Source organism: Electrophorus electricus, chromosome 12 (assembly GCF_013358815.1).
Source record: "Electrophorus electricus isolate fEleEle1 chromosome 12, fEleEle1.pri, whole genome shotgun sequence".
Taxonomy (NCBI): domain Eukaryota; kingdom Metazoa; phylum Chordata; class Actinopteri; order Gymnotiformes; family Gymnotidae; genus Electrophorus; species Electrophorus electricus.
In genome coordinates, this window is record NC_049546.1 from 8484691 (window position 1) to 8506792 (window position 22102).

At 42.8% G+C, this 22102-nt stretch overlaps 1 protein-coding gene across 4 annotated transcripts in view; it reads right to left on the reverse strand.

Annotated features, from left to right (window-relative positions):
• The window catches only part of immp2l (inner mitochondrial membrane peptidase subunit 2), a 60349-nt gene that overhangs the window by 23723 nt on the left and 14524 nt on the right, over window positions 1–22102 (reverse strand). The window contains exon 4 of one of the 4 annotated variants that reach the window (XM_027024562.2): window positions 15486–20198. The exons of the other annotated variants lie outside the window; for them this stretch is intronic. Within the exon in view, the coding sequence (XP_026880363.1) occupies window positions 20162–20198 (37 nt within the window). The 3' untranslated portion in view covers window positions 15486–20161. Of the gene's footprint in view, window positions 1–15485; window positions 20199–22102 lie in introns of those variants that run through there. 4 annotated transcript variants of the gene reach the window in all.

Consider the following 22102-nt stretch of genomic DNA (forward strand, 5'->3'; position numbering starts at 1 on the left):
CGCCGTCACAATGCGAATGATGCAAGGGATTTATCAGGCCGACACGGCCATATATCACCAGAGGGGTTTCAGCACCATGGACAGGGCTTTTAGAGCTCAGCCATTTGTCACGGATGCAGGAGCTAAAATATGAGTCATTAGAGCGGCAGGTAGTGGATAGGTCAGCAGGAACACACTGTAGCTGGTCTCGCTTACCCCACTGTGACCCCATTGAGGCAGGGTGCTCATTACGGGCACAGCTCTGCAACTCTAGTGCTCGTTTGTCAGAGTTCACATTAAGTGTGGAAAGGGCAGGTGACAGGAGGGAGAGAGGAGGAAAAAACCCCCAAAAAAAACAACTGTAGGGTGGCACAGAAAAAAAAAAAAACCAAAAAAACCTCCACTTAAGATTCCTTTCCTGGTTAAGTACGTTTGGCTTTTCATGTTTCATGTTTGTTTAACCATTCCTATCATTCCAAAACAAGACAACAAACCATAAAAGCTGGCCTGGACTAGATATTTGTATAACAAAGAAGGAAAATAACAATAATAATTTTTTTTGGTTTGAACACTATGTGGGTAGTAAGATCTGCCAAGCTTCAAACATTTGTGGCCATTTGGCTCAGTTACACCAAGCTCAAGCCTTAGAAACAGATTTTAATAATTTGCTATTCTTCAGTTTATTGTACCAAAGAGAAAGGGACAAAAAGACTACACCACGTGGTCTGGGGAATAGACTGCAGCCACCCAACAGCCTGATTTAAAGCTCTGCACTGCGCACTATGAGGAGTTTAGGACAGCACGCTCTTCTTCAGAAACAAGTCAAACCACTGAGCACTGGCCCCACAAAGAGAATGAATCTAGCTATCATAAATTTCAGTACCACGTTCTAGTCATTAATTTGACACGCTGTATGTATATGAAGATGTAATACTATTTAAGTCATGAGAACTACTCTTTGATACCATTCATTTTAATTTCATTACATATTGTGATTTTCATATTTGGAGATAGATGACAAAGAGCATACATGGATCACAGTTATAACCTAAAGTATTTGCAGCTATTCATGCATCAAAACTAGCTACAAACATGATTAAAAAAATTAATAAATAAAACTAAAATATTTCTATAAGTTTCATATAGATTACTTTAGCAAAAATACAGTTCATGATTGGCTTTAGTGGTAAAAGGGTGGGTCTGACAAAACAGTAGCAAACAAGAAAATTTCTGCCCTCCTGAAATGCAAATTCTGGAGATGACGCCTTTCAAAAATCAAACAATCCAACTGTGATATACAGTCGTGAACTATGGAAAGTAACAATTATCTGCTATTGTCAACCATCTGCTACCCTGAACAAAACAACTATAAACCTGACAAACAACTGACATACAATGATCCTCTTTGTCAGTTTATCTGTTCAGAGTGGTCATGCGATTCTACTGTTGCGGGATTATTACTGTTGAGGGATTATGCATCATGGAACTATCATTTTTGGCAGCAGGGCACAAGCATCCTGAACTGTTTTGTCTCATTCCTTTGACTGCCATGTGACTACTGTTCAAGCAAATCCCATTCAACTGTGACAGCCATAACACAGTGAATCCTTGTGAACTATGATTCACTGGAGGAGAAAATGTTCACAGTAACCTGTGGCAAACAAGGTAAGGACAAAGTGTTTGGTGCAAATAATAAAGATGGCTAACTCAAAATGGTTTTCAAGAAGCCCATATTCTTGAATGACGATGGGCACTTTCATTGACATGCCTTGGATACAGCAAAAAATCTGCAATTAACACATATCCTCCATGCTCCACCAGCATCGCTGAGGGAGACAGGGAGAGAGTGAAAGAGAGAGCGAGAGAGAGAGAGAGAGAGAGAGAGAGAGAGAGAGAGAGAGAGAGAGAGAGAGAGAGGAGAGGAGAGCAACAAGAGCAAACACAAAGCTGGTTATATTACACGCCCTTCATGAGACCCACACCTCTGTAGTCAATCATTAGAAGTGAAACTCTGGAGCTGCTGCTTCCAAGCTGGTGTTGGAAAGCCCTGTGACCCACTGGGACAGCACGTTTTGTAATGAATAATTTACCTATTCCTAATGACCCTGTAAGTCGGTTCGTTTAAGCGGTGCTCTCACTCTGAGTAAGGTGATTAGAGCCAGGAGCCAAGGTGAGAGAGCTAGATTAGAGAATATTAGCGCAGTTCAAACAAAGGTTACTAGAAGCTGCCTGGCAGGTAAGAGCCATGGATCATCCATTGTATACCAAATATTATTGCTCTTTTCAGGCATTATCATAAAACTTATACCTGTGGATTAAGGCTTTGGAAAATGGTTTTAAATGTTTCTTCAGTAAGAGGACTTAGATAACAACCCCAGTGAATCAATTGAGGACAGTGCGTGGTGATAAAAAGTAACATGGAATCATAAAGCATCATGTACAGAGTGTACCAGACTTTGGGCTTTATATGTTGGGCATAAAAGGTACCACTTAATGCCAATGGCAGCTTGTATAGTATACATATCCCTTTAAAATAGCTTCAATCACACTACATCTTGATCATATATTAGCCTCTTGAGCAAAATTCTTTTTGTTCCAACTGGACTAAAAGATGCTTTATACCCCCACTCTAAAATGTTCCATGTGCAATATGGGTACCTTTTCCAAAGAAACCTTTATCATGTGTAATTAATAGTTGTTGGGGTTTTTTTTCCTTTTCAGAAATTCAGAAAAAAAGTTCCTATGAGATGTCAGTCAGTCAGTCAGTCAGTCAGTCTCATTAGCACAGCACTTTATTCAGAAAAATAAAAAAAAAACAAACAAACAAAAAAAAACCTAATGGACACCGATTAAACATTTAACATGAGAAAATACAACCAAAACCAGAAAATATATCTAGTTTAATAATTAGCAGCCAAGACATTCAGACAAAAACTGAAACTTATTACATGCTTTAAATAAACTGTATGTGTAACATGAAATAAATAAACCATATATGAAAATAAAGAAATAAAACAAAAACAAACAGGACACGTGGAGCTTATTTTTGTAGAGGTAGTGCAGTGTTTGGGTTGCCCAAACTTTTTTTCTTACTTTTTTGTTTAGTTTTTTGAAATATATGCTTTACATGTAGGCTATTTCGAACTAAAAATACGGTAATTGTCGTCGTTGTCCTATTAATTAAGCTAGCAGTAAAAAAAAATATAAAAAAGTGCTGGTATTTCAAATAATAAATAATTTGAATAATGTGTTTTTCAAAATGGAAAAAAAAAAACTAATGTTTTTCTTGCTCTCATTAGCTAAACAGTATATATATTAAAAAATAATTCCCTTTTTCCTCTAAGCTCAGGTCCTCTACCAGAGGCCTGGGAGCTTGAGGATCCTGCGTAGTATCTTAGCTGTTCCCTGGACTGCATTCTTCTGGACAGAGATCTCAGTTCTCCCAGTTTGGGGGTCATAGCCCCTAGTGCTCCAATTACTACAGGGACCACCGATACCTTCTTTCAGCCCTTGGTGTTTCTCAAGCTTTTCGTGCTCTTTATAGAGGTGTGTATGTATGTAGACGTTTCAAGGGAGTAACTGCGGGATACTGTAGTGGAAGAAGATGTAGAGGTAGTCAAAATTGCAAACAGAGATCCTTCATCAGCTGTGCAAGCACTATGTGAAGCACTTTGCTTGCACAGATGATGAAGGACCGCTGTCCGAGGAGTCCCGTTTCTCTGGAAACTGCAATTTCCCTCTCTCTCTCTCTCTCTCTCACACACACACACACACACACACACACACACGAAGCATAATGAAGGAAAACAAGGCCAAGATCCTTAACTAGACATTATAATAGTATATAAAATGCAGAAACATGCAGTGGTAATAGATGTGGCTGTTCCAAGTGATGAAAACATCAAGCAATATGAAATGCTGGAAAAATACCAGGGACTGAAAGAAATAAGAGAGAATGCTGAAGGTTAACACCAAGTAGTCCCCATTGTGATGAGGGCACTTAGAGCTGTGACCCCCAAGATGGAGGAGTAGCTCCAACAAATCCCAGGAACTCCATCATTAATCTCAGTCCATAAAAATGCAACCTTAGGAACAGCAAAAATACTGCACCGCACCCTCAAATTCCTCTAGTAGAAGGCCCAAGTGTGAGAAAAAGGATATGACCATCCACTGGAAAACAGAGACAAGAATTATTATTGTTACTATTTTATATAATGCTCTCATTTCTGCCACAGTGGTGGAACAAAACAAGCCGCCCTAATGACTAAGACCGCTAACAGCACTCTCCTGTGGGAGCAGTGGCTTCGGCTAAGGTCTGCCTCTGCGTCCTGGCTGCTGCCCTGGAACTGGTGTCCAGGGTGGCTCCAGGGCTCCGTAAACCCGCCTACAGCTATCTGATCCATGTTTAGCCTCTCCCAACTTTGAGGGCAAGCATACTGGCCGTGCATCATAAATCCCATTCACCGCAAAAGTACACACTCAAACTGTTACCTTTCATGGCCTGGAGAGAAGTTTGAGGACAAATATTCATTTTGTAGACTTTCAGTAAAGACCATCTAAGCTTAAGGGGAGGGCTGAGAAACAGGTCCATGGCCACTGACTGGGTGCGGTTATATTTTAAGTTATATTTGAAGTTCGGTTCCCTTGGTTAGGACCAAAGCAGAAAATGATAAATTGTAGCATTTTATTCCTGGGTTGCTCAGCCTTCACACCAATGTATTTACCAACAATTCAAAACATGCATCATAAAGAAACCAAATATGAATATAATCCAACTGATTGCACAGTTTTATGATGTATAAATTGTATATTGTGATGTATATTTGTGACAATTTCGATAATGGCAAACTTACAAAACACTTGGCATTATTGTAATTGTCGCAAAATGGGTTGAATGCACCTGTGGGCGTTAATGTGCATCTGGTGGTATTTTTACCAATTGAAAACTCATGAAGAGCTAGTAAAATTACATAAAGGAGGAAAGCATGGAGAGACAGGAAAATGCACGGCAGGAAGTTCTCTGTATCTTCTAAAACATCACATCCTCCGTTTGGTTCCTTTGGTCCATATAGTGTTCATACTTCAAATGAACCGAACCAGAGTATGTTTGGAGGCAGACCGAGACCGACCTGCTCAGGGACTCTCTGTCCACTTATCTGGTGCGCACCAGAGTTCGAAAAGCAGCGTTCTCACTTGCTCTAACGAGCCATGCCAACAGAGCAACTGCACTAAGGTTCGTTTTAATCAATTTAAGCTGCCATGTCTGAACACACCCTTAATGCAACAGTCTGAATCTCGCATTCTCATTAAGTAGTTCCTCACCAACAATGCCCAAAAGTGACACGAACATTACAGTATCATTCTACCAAATTAATTATTGATGAAACATCAAACAAATGTTCACACCTAATATCAGAAGGGCTCAGGGTGCCCATTTCCTGCACCCATACAGCCAACAATTTATAGCAAATCGATAATGTCTAGATATGCAGCAGTGCTGCTAAGGGGAGCAGGAGACATTAGTGGGTCTTTAACATGGGGACCTTGGGAGCACATTTGCAGGCGCATTAGCATATATGGATTCACTGGCACTGCTTCTCCCACTCACTGCCCCACAGGGCCACTGGCATGCTGTATCATTATAAAGTGACATTTGTCCATTAGCCTTTACCGCTAAAGCAGTGAAAGGCATCTGTGCTGGCAAAGCCAACCTCTGAAGTATCGATTTAGATGTGAAGGTTAGCATCAATACATGTACACATGTGCATGTGCGTGCAGACGGCATAAATGCACAGCAGCTAAAAAGAGGTACAGAATTTAGAAATAGGAGGGAGTGCTGTTATACTGAATATCAGCACGGCTGTGATTTGGTCGTAGATTTGGCCCAAGATAATCACACAACTATGCTGATGTTCAGTACAACAGTACTACAGTGCCATTTATTAGTTAACAGTAAAAGGTACCAACTGATTTTGATTTGTTTATTTAACAATTCGTTTGGCTGCACCAACGCAAACAATTCCACACCAGGACTAGGACTGGATTGTTGCCAAGCAACATAAACCATTTTCCTGCACACTAGCTTGCTACTTTGTGTAGTTCTACATTCTCATGCATCATGTACATTTATCTGCATGTCTCTTTGGTGGCATGTGTGATTCCGAAGAGTTAACTGCAAAGTTTGCTACAATCTAAAATAGATAAACATTAATGTAATTAATGGTTAATAGCACACACACACACACGAGTAAAGCAGAGTGATATATGCATAGTTCACATTCCCGGTGTTGTTATACTGTTATATCAGCATTCATGGAATGCCTCTTGCCCAATCAAATTACTTTGTCAGAACTAACTGTTGTATAAAAATCAGTTTTCTTGTAAGCTATGTTAATTAAATTTCACTTTTACTAATAAAACCATTTGATACATATCATGAGAATAAAATTACAAATCTACTCCTTAACAGTGATGGAGACCTCTTGGATTTTACTAAAATAAATAAAATGTACTAAATAAATATCATGATAAACTACACCAACAAATGAAAATATACATTGAACCTGCACCACTAAGAACACTTCCACTTTAGCTGAAAGACATGAACGGGAGCCCTGAGATGTAATGCTGAATCTGAATGTCCTCCTGCACAATAGACTGTCCCACACGCACACACAGTTCCCTGCCTCTGAAACTCTGAATGCTCTTTATCTAACTCTCTCAGACCCGATCGGCTAAAGATGAAACACAACAAAATGTGAGCTACATAGATGCGTGCCCAGATTTGTTGGGGGGCGGGGAGCCCACTGTCCTCGCATCTTGTGGGCCAGCCAGAAGCCGGTGAAGAGGAAGATCCCTGCAGAGAGGCTTGTCGGAGCAGAGAGCTGACTGCTCAGCGTCTAAATGAATCCAGATAGGGTGGATGAATAATTGGCTTGCTGATGGATAGATGTATTCCTTTGAGGGTTTGCAATGGGCGAGCTCATCTGTCAGTCGACAAATAAAAAGCACTCTATGCCTTCTTAAGTGCCCGATTCATTTGGAATGTGTTCTGAATCTTAAAAGCTGTATCTGGGAGGATGCAGCAATGCTAATTTGGACTAGAGGCTTTGCAGCTTTGTTTCAAAGAGCGATGAGCGAGAACTACACCTGCCACACGGGCTACGGAGGCTAGCAGTTTAATTGGAAAACAACTACACAGCAGCACAATACATGTATGCACATGTGTACATATCTGGTGTATAGCTCATCTGGTAGGGCAGATAGAGTGTGGTGCTATCATAATCTGGGTTGTTGGTTTGATTCCTATGGAGCATGCATACTGTATGACATGTTGATAAATATATGCAAGTCGTTCTGGATAAGAGCTGCCCAAAGCTGAAAATGTAAATGTACACAAACTAATATACACCCAGACACAGCATGCGAGCTTTATGGCCAGAAACAGACACCCTTAATGACAGAGCACAAACCGTGCCGTCTGGGCTCTTTTACTATGACAAGCATTTAGGCAAGTGTCTCCTGAAGCGCGAGCCCAGCCTGTGCACTGGCTCACAGCCTGCCTACTCCTGCCCTGATCACCCAAAGCTGGTGCTGCAACCACATCTGCATGTCAACAGAGATGTACACTGGCATGTAAACTGGGAGATGAGACAATTGGGAAACCATGAGTAAATCTGCCTCTTTAATGTGTTACCACACACCTGGCTAGACTGGACACATCTAGAGGAGACCGTGTGTTATAAGGGCTGCTAAAGAATGTGGCTAAACCAACTGGGATGCTCTCCTGGCTGTGAGCCAATGTGGTCAGATGTGGCTCCTCTTCTCTCACCCTCCCATCACTTTCTCTAAATCACATCTCATTTCTCTCCCCCCCCCTTGCCTAACTCTAACACTTTCTCTCTCTTTCAGTTCATCTTTGCCTGTCCCTCTTCCTCTCTCAGACACACAGAGTCCTGCGTCTGGTGCTCATCTTTCCCCCACCATGCTCAGTCATCTTCTATCAGTCCTTTCATCCATCTTCTCATGCTTCCTCCATCTTGGCAGCTGGGCTGCTCTCTGCACTGTGGAGTGTGGCAGGGAGCCCAGCCTCGAGGGGGCGCTCCGCCGCGGGACTGTGTGACGGGTACGCACACACAAAGATAGACACACACACACACACACACACACACACACACACACACACACTTGAATTCCATATTAACACCATCCTTCTGTTAAATCCAGGAATGGAAAGGGATGGGGTAAAAACGGATGGAGAGAAACAGAGGAAGGCATACCGTGATTTACAAATAATTAAAGTCAGTATCAAAACATACTATGCACCACTGGTAGTGCAATCAAAAGGTCTTACATTGTTAAGTGAACGCTTCATTGTGTTTCAGTGTTAGTTATCTTATGCACCCAAGACATCAGACACTGCAGGTGAGCATATTAAAATGAATCTCCTGCCATACACAGCATAATTAAACAGAGACCCAAACCATCACAGAATATCAAGTCTCAAAAGTTGAAGCAATTCATTTTAACACATTGTGAACGACCAGGAAAAAGGAAAGAAACCATTTTTCAAGATCTTGTGACAGCATAAACACAACACTCCATAAGGCTGGAGCTTACTTCTCTCTTTCCAATGACATTTGGTGCTAAATTGCTTCAAGTCTATTAACATCTATCTATTAAAGTTCCAGCTGGCTTCGCAGTGCTTCTTCTTCTCTCCGTTTGTCAGTGCAGTCACAAAGCTGTCTGGAAGGCTGGTCTAGGATTAGGTGCCATAGTGAACTTGAAAACCCACCACATATCACAGCAGCTTGTGAGGACTAGCCCGGATGATTACTACCTGGCCAAATGTATTAAGTGGTGAGCGTATACACTGTAACAGGTGAGAGAAAAGATCACTGAGAAAGAAGGGACATGACCTTCATGAGTCAGATGGTCATGACCGTCCTGACCCAGATGCCATTTTTCACTCAATGGCTCCCACAACTGCTAGCCTGCCTTCAAGAGTCAAGTCATAAACCTGGATGTCAGCAAACCCACACTATTACCGTTGCTACCGATTAGCCAGCCCCTCAACTCACAAGCAATAAAAAAAAAAAAAAAAAAAGCATGCCTGAGAGCAGCTGCCTCTTTCTGCTATCCGTGACGGGCCATGTCACCGTCTTCTATACGGACAACCCAGGGGCCTGAGCGCGAGGCCTGCTGCTTCTGCTGCCGATGATTCACGGTCTGGAGCAGGATGATAAAAAGAATACGGGCCAGCCTCCCAGCTCCCACGCTAAATACCTGACTCATAAGATGCATGAAAGGAGAGATGAGGAGGAGGAGGAGGAGGAGGAGGAGGAGGAAGGGCCTTCAGACATCCAGCGCGGGCGTGGGATCAGCTCGGAAAGAAAGCGGTGCTCCTCGTCCTCCGCGCCACCCCCTCTTCACCTGACGTCTCCCGAGATCGGCCTTTCCGTCAGGACAAAATCGAGAAGTTCGTCATCCTCCACAGCGGGAGTGAAAAGGCAACAGTGGGAGAATGGGGAAGGGAATGAGTCACTCGAGGTTCTGGGGTAAGATGACCTAGAACAGAGCCGGGTCCTGGACCTGGAGCTGACGCTCCAGCCACATAGCTCATGACCCCCTCCATTAGACAGCACCCGTCTAAGAAAGGCATGTTCCTCTGGTTATATTTGGGAACACAGACATCAGATTATTAGTTTAATCATTTAGTTTTGCTTAGTTTGTGCAATCAATTGATCTGCATCTCATCAAAATGTTTCAACTTGTATTTGAACGGCTCCCTCGATTCATGCAGGGAGGACTGACCGTAGAGCACATTCAAGCAGTACTGCCACATAGACAAGCAGGCTAAGCAGGGGATAACGGAGTCAAGGCCTACTAAACTGCTGCAGTTGCCCACTGGCATAACTACGGCGACACTGTAACAAGTTAGTCGCTGGATTCAGGCAACTGAGCCCATGAAGATATTCAGTTGCATGTGGACACTATAGAGATCTGTGTTTAAACAGAAGAAGAGAAAAGAGGCTTATTTTTGGACAATGTGTAAAAATTGTTGGCTCATCACCGCAGAACCCCACACAAACAGATACTGTTAATTGTGTTCAAGTCCATCTGTTGTTTTTCAGCCCATAACAACCTGTACTTTTTTTAAACCATAGAACAGAAGCCATGTGTTAAGTGCTTGCACATTGCCTACACCTCCACGGCCCCAAGAAATGCACAGGATGCTGTACTGAAACCTGAAACTATTTGGTGCCATATTGACAAATATATGATTGTAAACATCAGGTCGGCTGAACACAGCAAAATGCCCCATGTTGAATTAAGTCTACAATTTTTTCCCAGTTGGACTTCAGTGTGTGTTAATACAAGACTGGAGACGTTAATTCAACATTTGGGATTTTGCTGTGTACTTACAAAATGCGCAATGAAAAGACTTCCTAAAACAAAATGGTTTATCATTTTTACATTACTTCTGGTCATCAGCTGCATGCACATAGGCTAAAGGTCCTATGACACTCTGCTGTGAGGGTAATGTTTCAAGCTGCTTGCCATTAGGATGTATTCTGAACTTTCATTTACTTTTCACCAGAATAAACAGGAAGGGCAACACACAGAGCTCTCCAATCTAAAGTCATAAAGCTTCCTGTTAATCAGTGAGAGAGCATTTCCCATGTGCTCAGCTCTGTGCGGCCAGGGTGGGGGAGGGGCGCTGATCGTTACCTTTGCTTTTATCTGCAAGGACATCTACAGGTCCAAAAGGTGGGCCATGGAGACATCAGATAAGCATCACCACCATCAATCAATAGTCTCTGGCCGTCAGCCTTTTTATAACCTTCCTTTAATCCTGCCGAGGCAGCTGGAGGGGCTCATCTGAGGGGGTCCTTTTTAAAGTAAGCAGGTCCTGAGGTTTGGGGTCAAGTGCTTAACTCAAGGGCCCAACTCCAGGGCCATCAGAATGAGGAACCTTATGAGCCAGTGAAGAGCAGAGTGAACCAGCATCAAGACCCCTGACCCTGTCCACAACTACTGGGGTCTTATTAAAGTAAATGACTGCCTATAACGATTTCTAGGTTAGTTAATAACACAGTTAGCTAGTAAAATAAATCATTCATGCTTTTATAGCACATTTACAGACACACATACAGAGTTTATGTGAGCTGGTCATAGAGAACTCAAGTATAAGACAGCTCCCCATGCAGATGAAGTTTAGTTGTAGCCCACAGGCTCATGGGCGCACTGGCTCGGAACACACATTCATCATGAAGCCTGTTTACAATGAACGAAGGAGTCTGGAGAAGCAGGAACATGCACATATCAAGCGCTCTGCTCTTAATTAGGCAAATTTAAAGTCTGCTATGCCTTTAGTGTCCCCGTCATGCCATGCTCTGGCCCCTGTGAGGAATATGATAAGAGGCTATTTTTAAACAGCAATCTAATTAGGGTCAATATGATATGAGACATGCAGACAGAGTATGGGCAGATGAGAAGCTATATGGATTGACAAAATGAAAGACAGGGCATCATTAAAATTCAGTTATTACTAAATACCTTCTTCACTACAGAAGGTTTTGGTCTCCAGATACACAGAGACAGGCACAAACACGACAAGCATAACATGACACCTCTCCAAAACCAAGCATGACTATTTGATGCTAAAAGACCTGAGGTAAAACAAGATAGACAGTTTACATAACTGCAAAAATTAAAAAAAATAATTATTCTCAGACATATCGCTCTTATTTCAAAGCACTTTTAAACATCTATGGGGAACTCTTCATGTAGATTGATTCAAACAAGGTTCTTCACTTCTTGAAATTAAATGCACAATATTCATGTTTGCTTTTGTTGTTGTTCCTATTTTATTCATTTTCAACTCAAATTTGACCTAACCATTTTATCAGACAAAAATCTGAGATGGATTTGGATTTCACTGTCTTTGGATGATGGTTTGGTCTGGTCATAAGTAGGATTCATATTAGATCTTGGTTCTGATGGAACAGGAACTGTATTTAAACTTTGTAAACTGCATGCGTCTCACTGTTTTGCCATCATCCGCAAGGGGAATTGTAGGTGTTGATGAGGTAATTATGGTTCTCTCTCCGTTGCTCAGCTAACATCCAATTGCAGATGTAACTGGCTTTGAGAAAGTGTCTCAGACATTGTAAGGCAACATTAGTGAGAAATTCCTAAAGAACGGTATAGATAAATTCTTACAGCATTATAGAACAACCTTGAAAGCGCATTCTCCATCACCACGGACAACTCAGACATTAGCCCTCTTGAAGATTCAGTTATTGCCAAAGTAATAACACACTGTTTCATAGTTCATAGCTCATGGAAAATAAAAATAAAAAAAGTTGTCAAACATGCAGACACTTTCAGCAAACAAAATTATGCAGAATAAGAGTAGAAAGTGAATGCTAGAGTCTAGTCTCCAGTCTGAAACTGTACAGTTATAAAATGCTCTTCTAATGAGGTGGTCAGTGAATGTACAAGTGCTTCGAATACGGTTGCTGCAGAGTGAATGACTGAATTCTTGCGGCACGGTTAGTCGCGTAGCTTGCGATTACATTGGAGAAGTAGCAAACACAGACAAAAGGTGTGACCTCAAATGTGGAGTTCTCCTCCCCAGGGATGGGAAAATTACTTTCACAGGGTGTTCTGGCACATCTGATCAGACATGCAAATAGAAAACACTCAACACGTTTGCTGCTAGACGGGTGATCTTTTTCAAACAATGTAGTGCAGGGGTTTCAACTCTGATCCTGAGGAGCCACTGCCTGATCAAGCTCATCATCTGATTAGTGAGCCCTTCATGAGGGGGATCAGGTGTGTTGAGAGAGTGATAACGTGAAACAGTGCGGGGCTGAGAGTCCCCAGGCCTGGCGTCGAGAAAGCTTGATGAAATGTGTTTCACTGACAAAATGCTCCCACAACTAAGCAAAAACAGAGAAGTGAAGTGGAATGATTTAAAATTCCATTTTCCTCAATATGGAATACAAAAAAAACCAAAAAAAACAAAAAACAAAAAACAAACCACACACCACCACATGGTTCACTTACTGGACCATTTCTAGAACACACTGATCCTATGTATTCTGAATCACTGAAGGTATGGAATAACAAAAGAAAAAGCACCTCCAGAGGGTGGATTAAAAAGCCTAATGCATAGTACAGTTAACATACAATATATAAGCTTCACAGGAGATGCCAGCTGTACAATCTCTCATTTTGGCACTGCAGTGAGAATAATCGCACCTCAGAGCCAGTTGTCAGCCCTCATGCAGCCCAGTGGGAAAAGCAGTTGCCGTCTAGCTGTGGGAAGTGGAGGCCACCTTACTGCTGACCCCGATTTCTCAGAGGGTTTAATTACAGCCTTAGGTCTGTTAGACTCCACCTAATCTATCCAGCCTCAAAGTAAATACCTCATCTGAAGTCTAAAGGAGGTCCTCAACACATGGATCCACGCACACACTCTCAAACATACACTCCCATATGCCATACATACATGCACGCATACATACACAAGTCACGCATGATAAACAGAACGCTGGTATACAGCAAGAATATCAACTAATTTCAGAGAAGTTAGTAGATATGATGATATGTTTTTTTCATAAATTGCAGTCATTTGACAGTAATGGTCAATTGATTAGGTTCTGTGCTTAAGCACACTGGATTTGGAATTAAAGACTGTGAATCATGTAACTTGTGAATTTTTTAGGTTTCACATTGCAAGACACACGCACAGCTACGTGGACAGCCACACACACACACACACACACACACACACACACACACACACAGGAGAGAGAGAGAGTGCTCTTTTTCTATGGTAATGAAATGAGCTGCATAGCTTTTTATGGTGCAAATCACCTTATTTCCTGAGTCAGATCCTGAGGCTGTGACATTTCCTTTAGCACTTCATGGATGTCACAACATCAGTGAATCTTTCCGCCTCCTTCCTCTTCTCCTGTTCTTTCGCTTTGTGTTGCGCGAGTATGTTTGTGTTTTAAAAGTGTGAATGTGACTTCAAATCTGCGCATCGGCCTACTGTCCTTGAGTCTATAGTCCGAATGTGACCGAGCCATAGAGCTTCCCAACATGAGTGAGCAAGCAGGCTCCAAAGCTCCGAAAACCCCCCACCAGGCAGTGAAATCATCTGACCAACACCTTGAAACGAGGGCGGTGTAAAACACAACAATAAACCTGTCACTTCGGTAAGGGCTGCTGTTTGCAAGCAGTAGAGTCAGTGGGTGGGAGACATGAGCCCTCTGAGAAGCCACACCCACTGAAGCCTGTGTCACGCCTGGCTCACTCTGGGCCAGAGCCACACAGACCCTGATAGTACGGCGGTCTGGTCTCTACTGCGCTCGTGTTACTCCATGCTCATGTCACTCTGAATGGAGTCCCTGCCTCTTTAGACATCTGCTGAGTGCTACAGGGGTTGATGAAGCAAGTTCGCTGTAATTAACATGATGATGAGGGATTTCACTGAGGTGCAGACAGGGTACGAAACACCTCAGTGCAAGGCAGCAATAGTTTTAGTATTGAACAGCAGTTACAGTGCTTTTCTGTGCTGCAGTTCAAAGAAAACAAAGGGAAAATTCACAATCAAGGTGTTTAAGGCACCTTAATGAAATCACCAACCAAAACACAGGAATTAAGCAAATGACTACTAATAAATACATTTCCATTCCTTTAGAGACAAAGAGCAAAATGGCTCAAGGGGGGTGGGGTGGTTTCGTAACAGTGCAGCACGCTGGCGGCCAATCTGGCTAAGAGAAGTACGTGTATGTGGGTGTACTAGCCTTGAACACAAGTCTCCTTGGCAACTGCACACCTGTGGAGAGCCGACAGAAATGGCAGTGACTGAATCACAGCCAAAACAGTGTGTGGCTAGCTGAAGCGGAGCGCAGTAGCCTGAGGGCTGTGTGGAGAACTTGGGAAAGGCTGGCCTTTTGGGCTTGATTTAATTTCAACATTGATAGATAGAGAGGTGTTCAGCAGTCAAATACGTAATGTGCAGTAAACATGGCAGTAATGGTGGTAATTATGGTACTGGTATTGAACTGGAGCACAGTATACACCTCTGGCAATGGTGGGGAAAATTCCTTTCTAAATGGGTTAAGCATTCTGATGCGCTCACCTTCTTTAAAAAGCTATTCAACCTCTCATTAGAGAACATTTAGCATTTAATAAAAATAATGCAGAATAATAATAATAATAATAATAATAATAATAATAATAATAATAATACCCCCCCCCCCCCCCAAAAAAAAAAAACATTTATCAAAATGCTTTAAAAATGTTTGCCTTGTTTTATGACGCATCCTTTGAGGCTAGATTTGTAAGATGCATCGCAGGTAGACTTTTTAACTGCATTGGAAACCACACACCTCCACAAGTGGGCATTTTACCTCAACCACAATGCCTTTTGGCCTTTGTAAGATTAAAAGTCCATTCTTAAGGGTAAATACAACTTTAATAAAAGCAAATACATAATAGATTTTTACTACGTTATAGAAAGTTTATTTACAAGAACACTATCTGCAATCTGGTACCCTATGCCAACATTGATACTTCTGCTGACATCCTGCCAGGCTATGAGTTCTTAAAGTGAATTCATTTAATATTTCATGACCCACAACACTTGCAGTGTGTCCATAGTGCTACCTCCAAGCTCATGCTGACCACACACGCTTCTGAATGGCACTATAAAATCATGTTCAATTATTATTATAGCTGCGATTTGTGAGAAAATTATACGTCATGAGATGAGTGAGGCCCGCACATCGAGTGAGTTATTGAAGCACACATGATTTTCCTCTTATAAATCTATGACTCCAAGAATGGCAAAGGAACCCACAGACATAAAAGGCCTGTTTGTGTGTTTTTGTTTATTAATTTATCCTTTATTGTTTACAGACAAGACCTTTCATATACCTTGTTTACTATGAGTTTGTCACCCAACAAGAAGCAACATGGATGAAGACTCAAAGTTCAGGAGAGTGAGATGTAATCTTTGAAATAAATACATTTCAACCATGAAAACTGACTAGTGATTAATTTCGCTATGGCATTTTAAGACTACACACACGCCCCAAGTAGACAGTAAATTAATTCCCAATGCTTCAGAATCAACACAATTTGAATGATTTCCTCTAAATTTGATTTATCTAAAAACATATGTATTGTTTACCAAACAGTTGATCTCATTAAGAACCAACCGCATAATGACATGCTTCCAATCTTAATTAGATAACAGCAGGGAAACCACAAGAAGACTGACATATGGGGTTAAGGTGCTGTGATAAAAATCTCAGCCTGTTATGCTAATATGGAGAGCCCTGCATGATGCTAGGAGCCTGGCTGCTTCGTTACCATGACAGCTAAAAGGCAAACGGAATACCTAGGCTAATTAACGAGCACTAGAGCCCAAAACCAAGATAAATTACTATGATGGATTATATCTACCAAGGAGAGATCCTTTTTGTCACTGTGGTAGCAAAGGTGTTGGGGTTCTACCCTCTGGAATATGGAGCACTCACTGAAACTTCTGATTGCATGTGAGTTAATAATAGAAATAAATAAAATCTCTCTCTCTCTCTCTCTCTACCTCAAGTACCTTTGCAAGGAGGGGGGGGGGACCCTCATTCCTTCCAGAAGCTTCTGAAGCTCACGGAAGCGAAACCAGTGGCAGAAGGAGGCCTGTCTGTTGGCATTATGCCAGACAAAATGGCTGCATCAACAACTCCTCTTTGAAACTTATGTCACTTTCACTCCAACTAAATTAGTTCTTCTCCTATTTGCAGCAGGTGACATCTGAACCCATCAATCAATTTGTTTTTCCTTTAGATGTGATATGGAGTTGATAAATAAGCAATGGATTATTTTCTCCAAGCAAGTATAGTTGTTTTTTTTTGAGAAAGAACACTCCCTTGCATAATTTAAGATCAGCTTTAAAAGCAATCAAACTTTCAGCAAGACCTACACACCACTGATAACTGCATATCTTGAAAGTCACCTGCAAAAAAAAAAAAAAAAACAGTTGCAAGTTGAATACTGCAGTGTATACATTTGCTAAAAGAGAAGAAAATGGTATAGCAAGATATGAACAGTCATCTAAATTTGTCTGCAAAACAAGCAAACAAACAAAGCAAGCAAACAAACCAACAGGGGAAAGGAGAAAACTCATAAAAGCCCCTCCCCACCACCACCAGTGGCTGTTCAGGAGATGGTGCATCCCTCTGCACCATCTGAATGCACAGCTGTGCTCATCGACATGGCCAAGGTCATACAGAAGACAGCGAATGAGCACACATGGTAAAGCTCAGGTGGCGCCATCAAGCATGATGGCCGTGAGCTTCGGCAGTGAGCAGAGCACATCCCTATGGAGTAGGAGCCATACATTGGGCACTCTCCACAACAGGCATGAAAACCCCAGCCGACGGAGAGCTTCGTGAATGCAGCTGATGGAAGGCAACTAGTGTTGAGACAGAAACACAGCTGGCAAAGCACATAAAGTGCAAAATGGTGGCCTTCCCACAAAGAAGCCATGGTAAATGTCATGGTAAAACCTGGACGCCAGTGAGTGCTGTGTAGAATACCTGGCTACCTTTCACTCCGAGATAATGAAATCTCATATCACCTCCCATTATAACTCCTGCAGACATTAGAAAGATCTGATTCACATCACATCAAGTTGTAAAAGCATCATGCTTATGAAAGGGCCATGTATGCAAGAAGGGTACAATACCACAGTAGCTCATGCTTCTAATGACAGAAGCTCCAGACATCAGTGCATTTAAATGGAGCACGTTGGCTTTGATTGCACTCGCTAGCAGCATTTGGGTGTGACATTTGGTCCACAACATGGCACACACTGCTGCTGGGCATGTGCGGCCCATTACATGTAGAACCTGAACATAACTGGAGCGCATTTAGCTTGGGGTGTGTGTGTGTGTGTGTGTGTGTGTGTGTGTGTGTTCGTTCACGCACGTGTGTGGGCATATGTTTGTGTCTCTCTTAAAGCAAAGCAGACCAGCTGTTGGGTAGAAGCTCAGCATCTTGCTGGGAATTCCAGCCCCAGTCTTCCCTCTACCTCACCAACCCCTTAAAAGTAGAAGAGACCAGCAGGCAAAACACTGAGGTAGGTGAAAAGGGAAGGACTATGGTTTAATGTGGTCTGCGCAAATACCAGAGCTGCTCTGCAGTGGCTGGGTGGTGGTAGGGGGGAGGGGGTTTGGCTGGGGAATACGAGTGCCACACCACAGGCCTGTGGGAAAACCTTCAGGCAACCTGCTCTGGAACAAGGCCCTCAGCGGATAGGCTCCAAGGATGTTCCATTTATGCTGCATGTCCTTGTAACACAACACACGCTATGCTTTCTAATATAATTCCAGCCAAACTTTACACCTTTTCAGTCGTTCTTTGGCTCTGTTAGACAGTTAGATGCTGATTGTCGTATGTAGGAACTAGCAAGACCCGTGCCTGGTTTCAGCCTACGGTACATTCTGCAGGCGGCGATGAGGTGTGGCTAAAGCACAGATGCGAGGCCTGCTGGAACAGCTCTGCCCTCCAGTAATAGACTCGAACTATTCACACTCCTGAACCCTTGTAACTCATCTGCAATGTGATGTTTGCCAGGGGACTTACACCAAATGCACTTCATGCTCCACTCGGAGTAAATACAGGGCACTCAGCTCCCTCAGAGCCTCCCACAGGACACCCGGGGGATCAAAGCAGCACCAAAATACCCCTCCGCCCCAATACCCCTGCCTCTGAACAAAAGACCCATGCTCTTGTGTGCAATAGGAAAAGAATAACAAAATGAGGCTGAAAGCTGAAATAAGCACATTAGCAGCAGAAGACACTTGGAACATCATCAGCCCCGTCAGCCAGCTGGTTTGGTGCCTCTGTCGTCCATAAATAATTCAGAATGGCACATTAAACCGTTTCCGAAGGGCATGCTGTCTAGAAAATTTGAAAGGCCTACTGACTGCCTGAATCTAACTTTTACCATCTCTACATGGCATTAATGAATGAGATATGAGATGAAGCATCAGTCTTGGACACCAGCGAAAGGCTTTTTATAACCATTTGTGTAACAAATAAGGCAATGATAAATAGAAAAACATTAAAAATGGCAGTGCTAACTGCGTCGGGTTGTGCCCCTCAACAACAACCGCCATACTCCCACACTGAAGAACTCCCTCTGGTATCAAATCATAAAGAGGATTGCAGCAATGTAGCTTCCAGCCAGAACTGTGTGTAATTCCTCCACACAAGTCAGCTTGGGTTATTCTGAAATTCATCCCTGCTGTATTCTCACACACACCTACACACCTGCGATTGCCTCGGAGGACCAGCCTCAGTGGCCGTGGGGGGGAGGCGGGATCGGGGTAGGGAGACGGAGTGGGAGCAGCGTAGAGGGCGGAGCCAGGGGAGTGATGCTGTTTGCCATTTTCCCACCCCCCCATCCCTCATCTCAGCCTCCCTTGGGCCTTGCAGTGCTGTTTTAATAAATGGGGATTTAAACAGGCAAAGATGGATCCCTGCGCACTTCATCAGGAGCCATTCATTGCTGAGCTAAGAGCAGATTCCTCCAGTCAAAGTCTAACCTTAAAGGATTACAGGGCCACTGTGTGCTAGCAATACTGATAAGGACATGCAGGGCAGCGCTTTTGAGTCCCGCACCTGTCAGTGGCTTGGAGAAATGGACCAGCACCCCATTACCCAAAATGGCACGATGCAGGATTTAGTACTAATGTCTTCTGGCCTTTTGTCTGCATCATATGTCATAAAGTATATTAACCTGTTCCTGCCATTGCCAAGACAAAACTGGATTTTTCCTACAACCAGCAGTCACCTGACCCTCAGGGTGAATGTCTGTGGGAGCCAACTAGTCCTGAGGGCCAACATCTTGCAACGTCCCACTGCTTTTCGTTCTTTAGCTGCGTTAGCGCTTCTGAGAAGTGTTCTAAGGGGCAGAACTTTATGAGAGAAACCACTGGCAGAAAGAGGGAGGTCCTCAATGAAACAGCTGATCCCTTGAAAGCCTTTCTTCTGCCTGGTCTCGGGGTTTTTGGATGTGCTGCAATTGGCATCGAGATCAGAGGCTCATGGATGCAGTCAGAGAAGCAGAGTGATGGAGAAGAGTCTCATTGGCTCAGAGGAAGTTTAGGGCAGAGTGATGCTGCAGAGGTCTGTCATATGGAATATACGAAACACACACACACACACACACACACACACACACACACACACACACACACACACAGATTGAACAAAAGAGAAAGAGAGAGGCAGAGGAGGGTGCAAGGTGATAAAGACACAGGAGAAAAGTAAGGGAAGGACAGAAAGCACAAGAACAAAAAAGGATCAACAGAATAAAATGAACGGTGTGAAAAACTAACATTAGGTAGTCACAATAATAGTCATATATTATAATGATAAAACAAATATGTTAATCTTGATTTTATACAAAAATGATACAACACAAGGATATAAAACATCAGAATATTCTCATTTATTATGGTAGCAAGATATGCTGCTCAACCACATCAACCACATTTTCCCTGCACACAATCTGCCCATTTCCTCCTAATCTCTGCCCTGATTCAACAAACCTCTAATCAAACCTGCTCAGCGTCTGTCCGGTTTTCCTTGTTTCTGTTTAATTGCACAACGGACAGGGAGCAGTGGCCAGGGGCAGGGCTCCACTAAACGTGACATCTTTCTCCTGGGGCTGGCGGATGGCACGCTAGCACTTAGCATTATGAAATTAAAACGGTAGAAAAGGAAGTAGATGAAAAGAAGCCGGTGACCGGTTAGGAGCCGCGCGAGGGGTGCGGGCGAGTGGGGTAAGCCCAGCTGGGAGGGCCGGTTTTGCAGCCGATGTGAAGGCTGGGTGGGCCAAGACTCCCTCACTCACTCGCTGAGCACAACGCATGTGCTGCACCAAAAGGTGGCCGGAGCACGAACCGTCAGCATCAGAGGAGCACTGCCTGGCTCTGTTCCTGGCACCAAGCAGGGTGGGATTGCTACACAGTTAGGGGTGTACGTGCGTTTAATAGCTGAGAGTTTAATTGCTGCCATTCCTTGTATTGATTTGGAGTAGTTTTGGTCAGCCAGTTGAGAGCTGCCTGCAGAAGAGATGCAGGCACAGGATGAACAGGACAAAAAAAAAAAAAAAAAAAAAAAACAGAAAGGAAAATGGTTGAGATTGATGATGGAAACATTTAGCTGGATGAAAACTTTCTCTGAGGAGACAGAGCATCTGTTGTCCTATCAGGGGAGAGATTCCTGGTTGCATGAGCACCATCATAGAGACCAGAACAGATGCTACTGGTCGTCTATCGTCTCTTCTCTCCATAGCAGCTTGTGCATCGCATTTCCTCATGGTCCAGAAACAGCTTAGGTCACTGCCAAGCAAACTTGAGACAAGTAGTTCAAAGCAAGCAGTTCAGAGTGTGGCCTTGCTTATAAGCTTGCAAGCAACTCACAGAAAAGCTTATACTGTTTGTAGAGTTCTGCATACTGTAAAATCAGGGGAAGGTGCTGTTCTGATCAAAAGAGGCTCGTGGACACTCACCTTGGCTGCCAGAGTCCTCATTAAATGCAACTGGATTAATCAGATGAGTTACAGGTCCTGACCTTACAGAAGAAGGGAAAGCGAAAGACTAAATATAAGAGAGCAGCCCCTCAGCATGGCTCCATTCAGTTTGATTTTACATCTAAAGTTAGTGACCAGTGGGGTTAGACGAACTGCAAACAGATGGTATAGTTACCAATTACAGTCCTACTGAAACAAACCAAGGGCTCTTCTATTTAAAAAATGTAAAAAAAATAAGTCCCATTTGTAAATATAATTAATTAAAATATTTAAATAATGAAATATTTTTATAATAGCAGGTATTTTTCTTCCAAAGTTTTTAAGTTGGCTCTTTGGGTCCAGTAATGCATGAATATGAGCTTAACCTTAGTTCTTGTGTACACTGGACACAGACATGTCAATTTTACAAACAGGAGAATGATTTAAGAAAATGTTACAGTGATGAATGATGTTTAGGTATGCTACTACACATGTTGCTTCTTGAATGCAAACAGA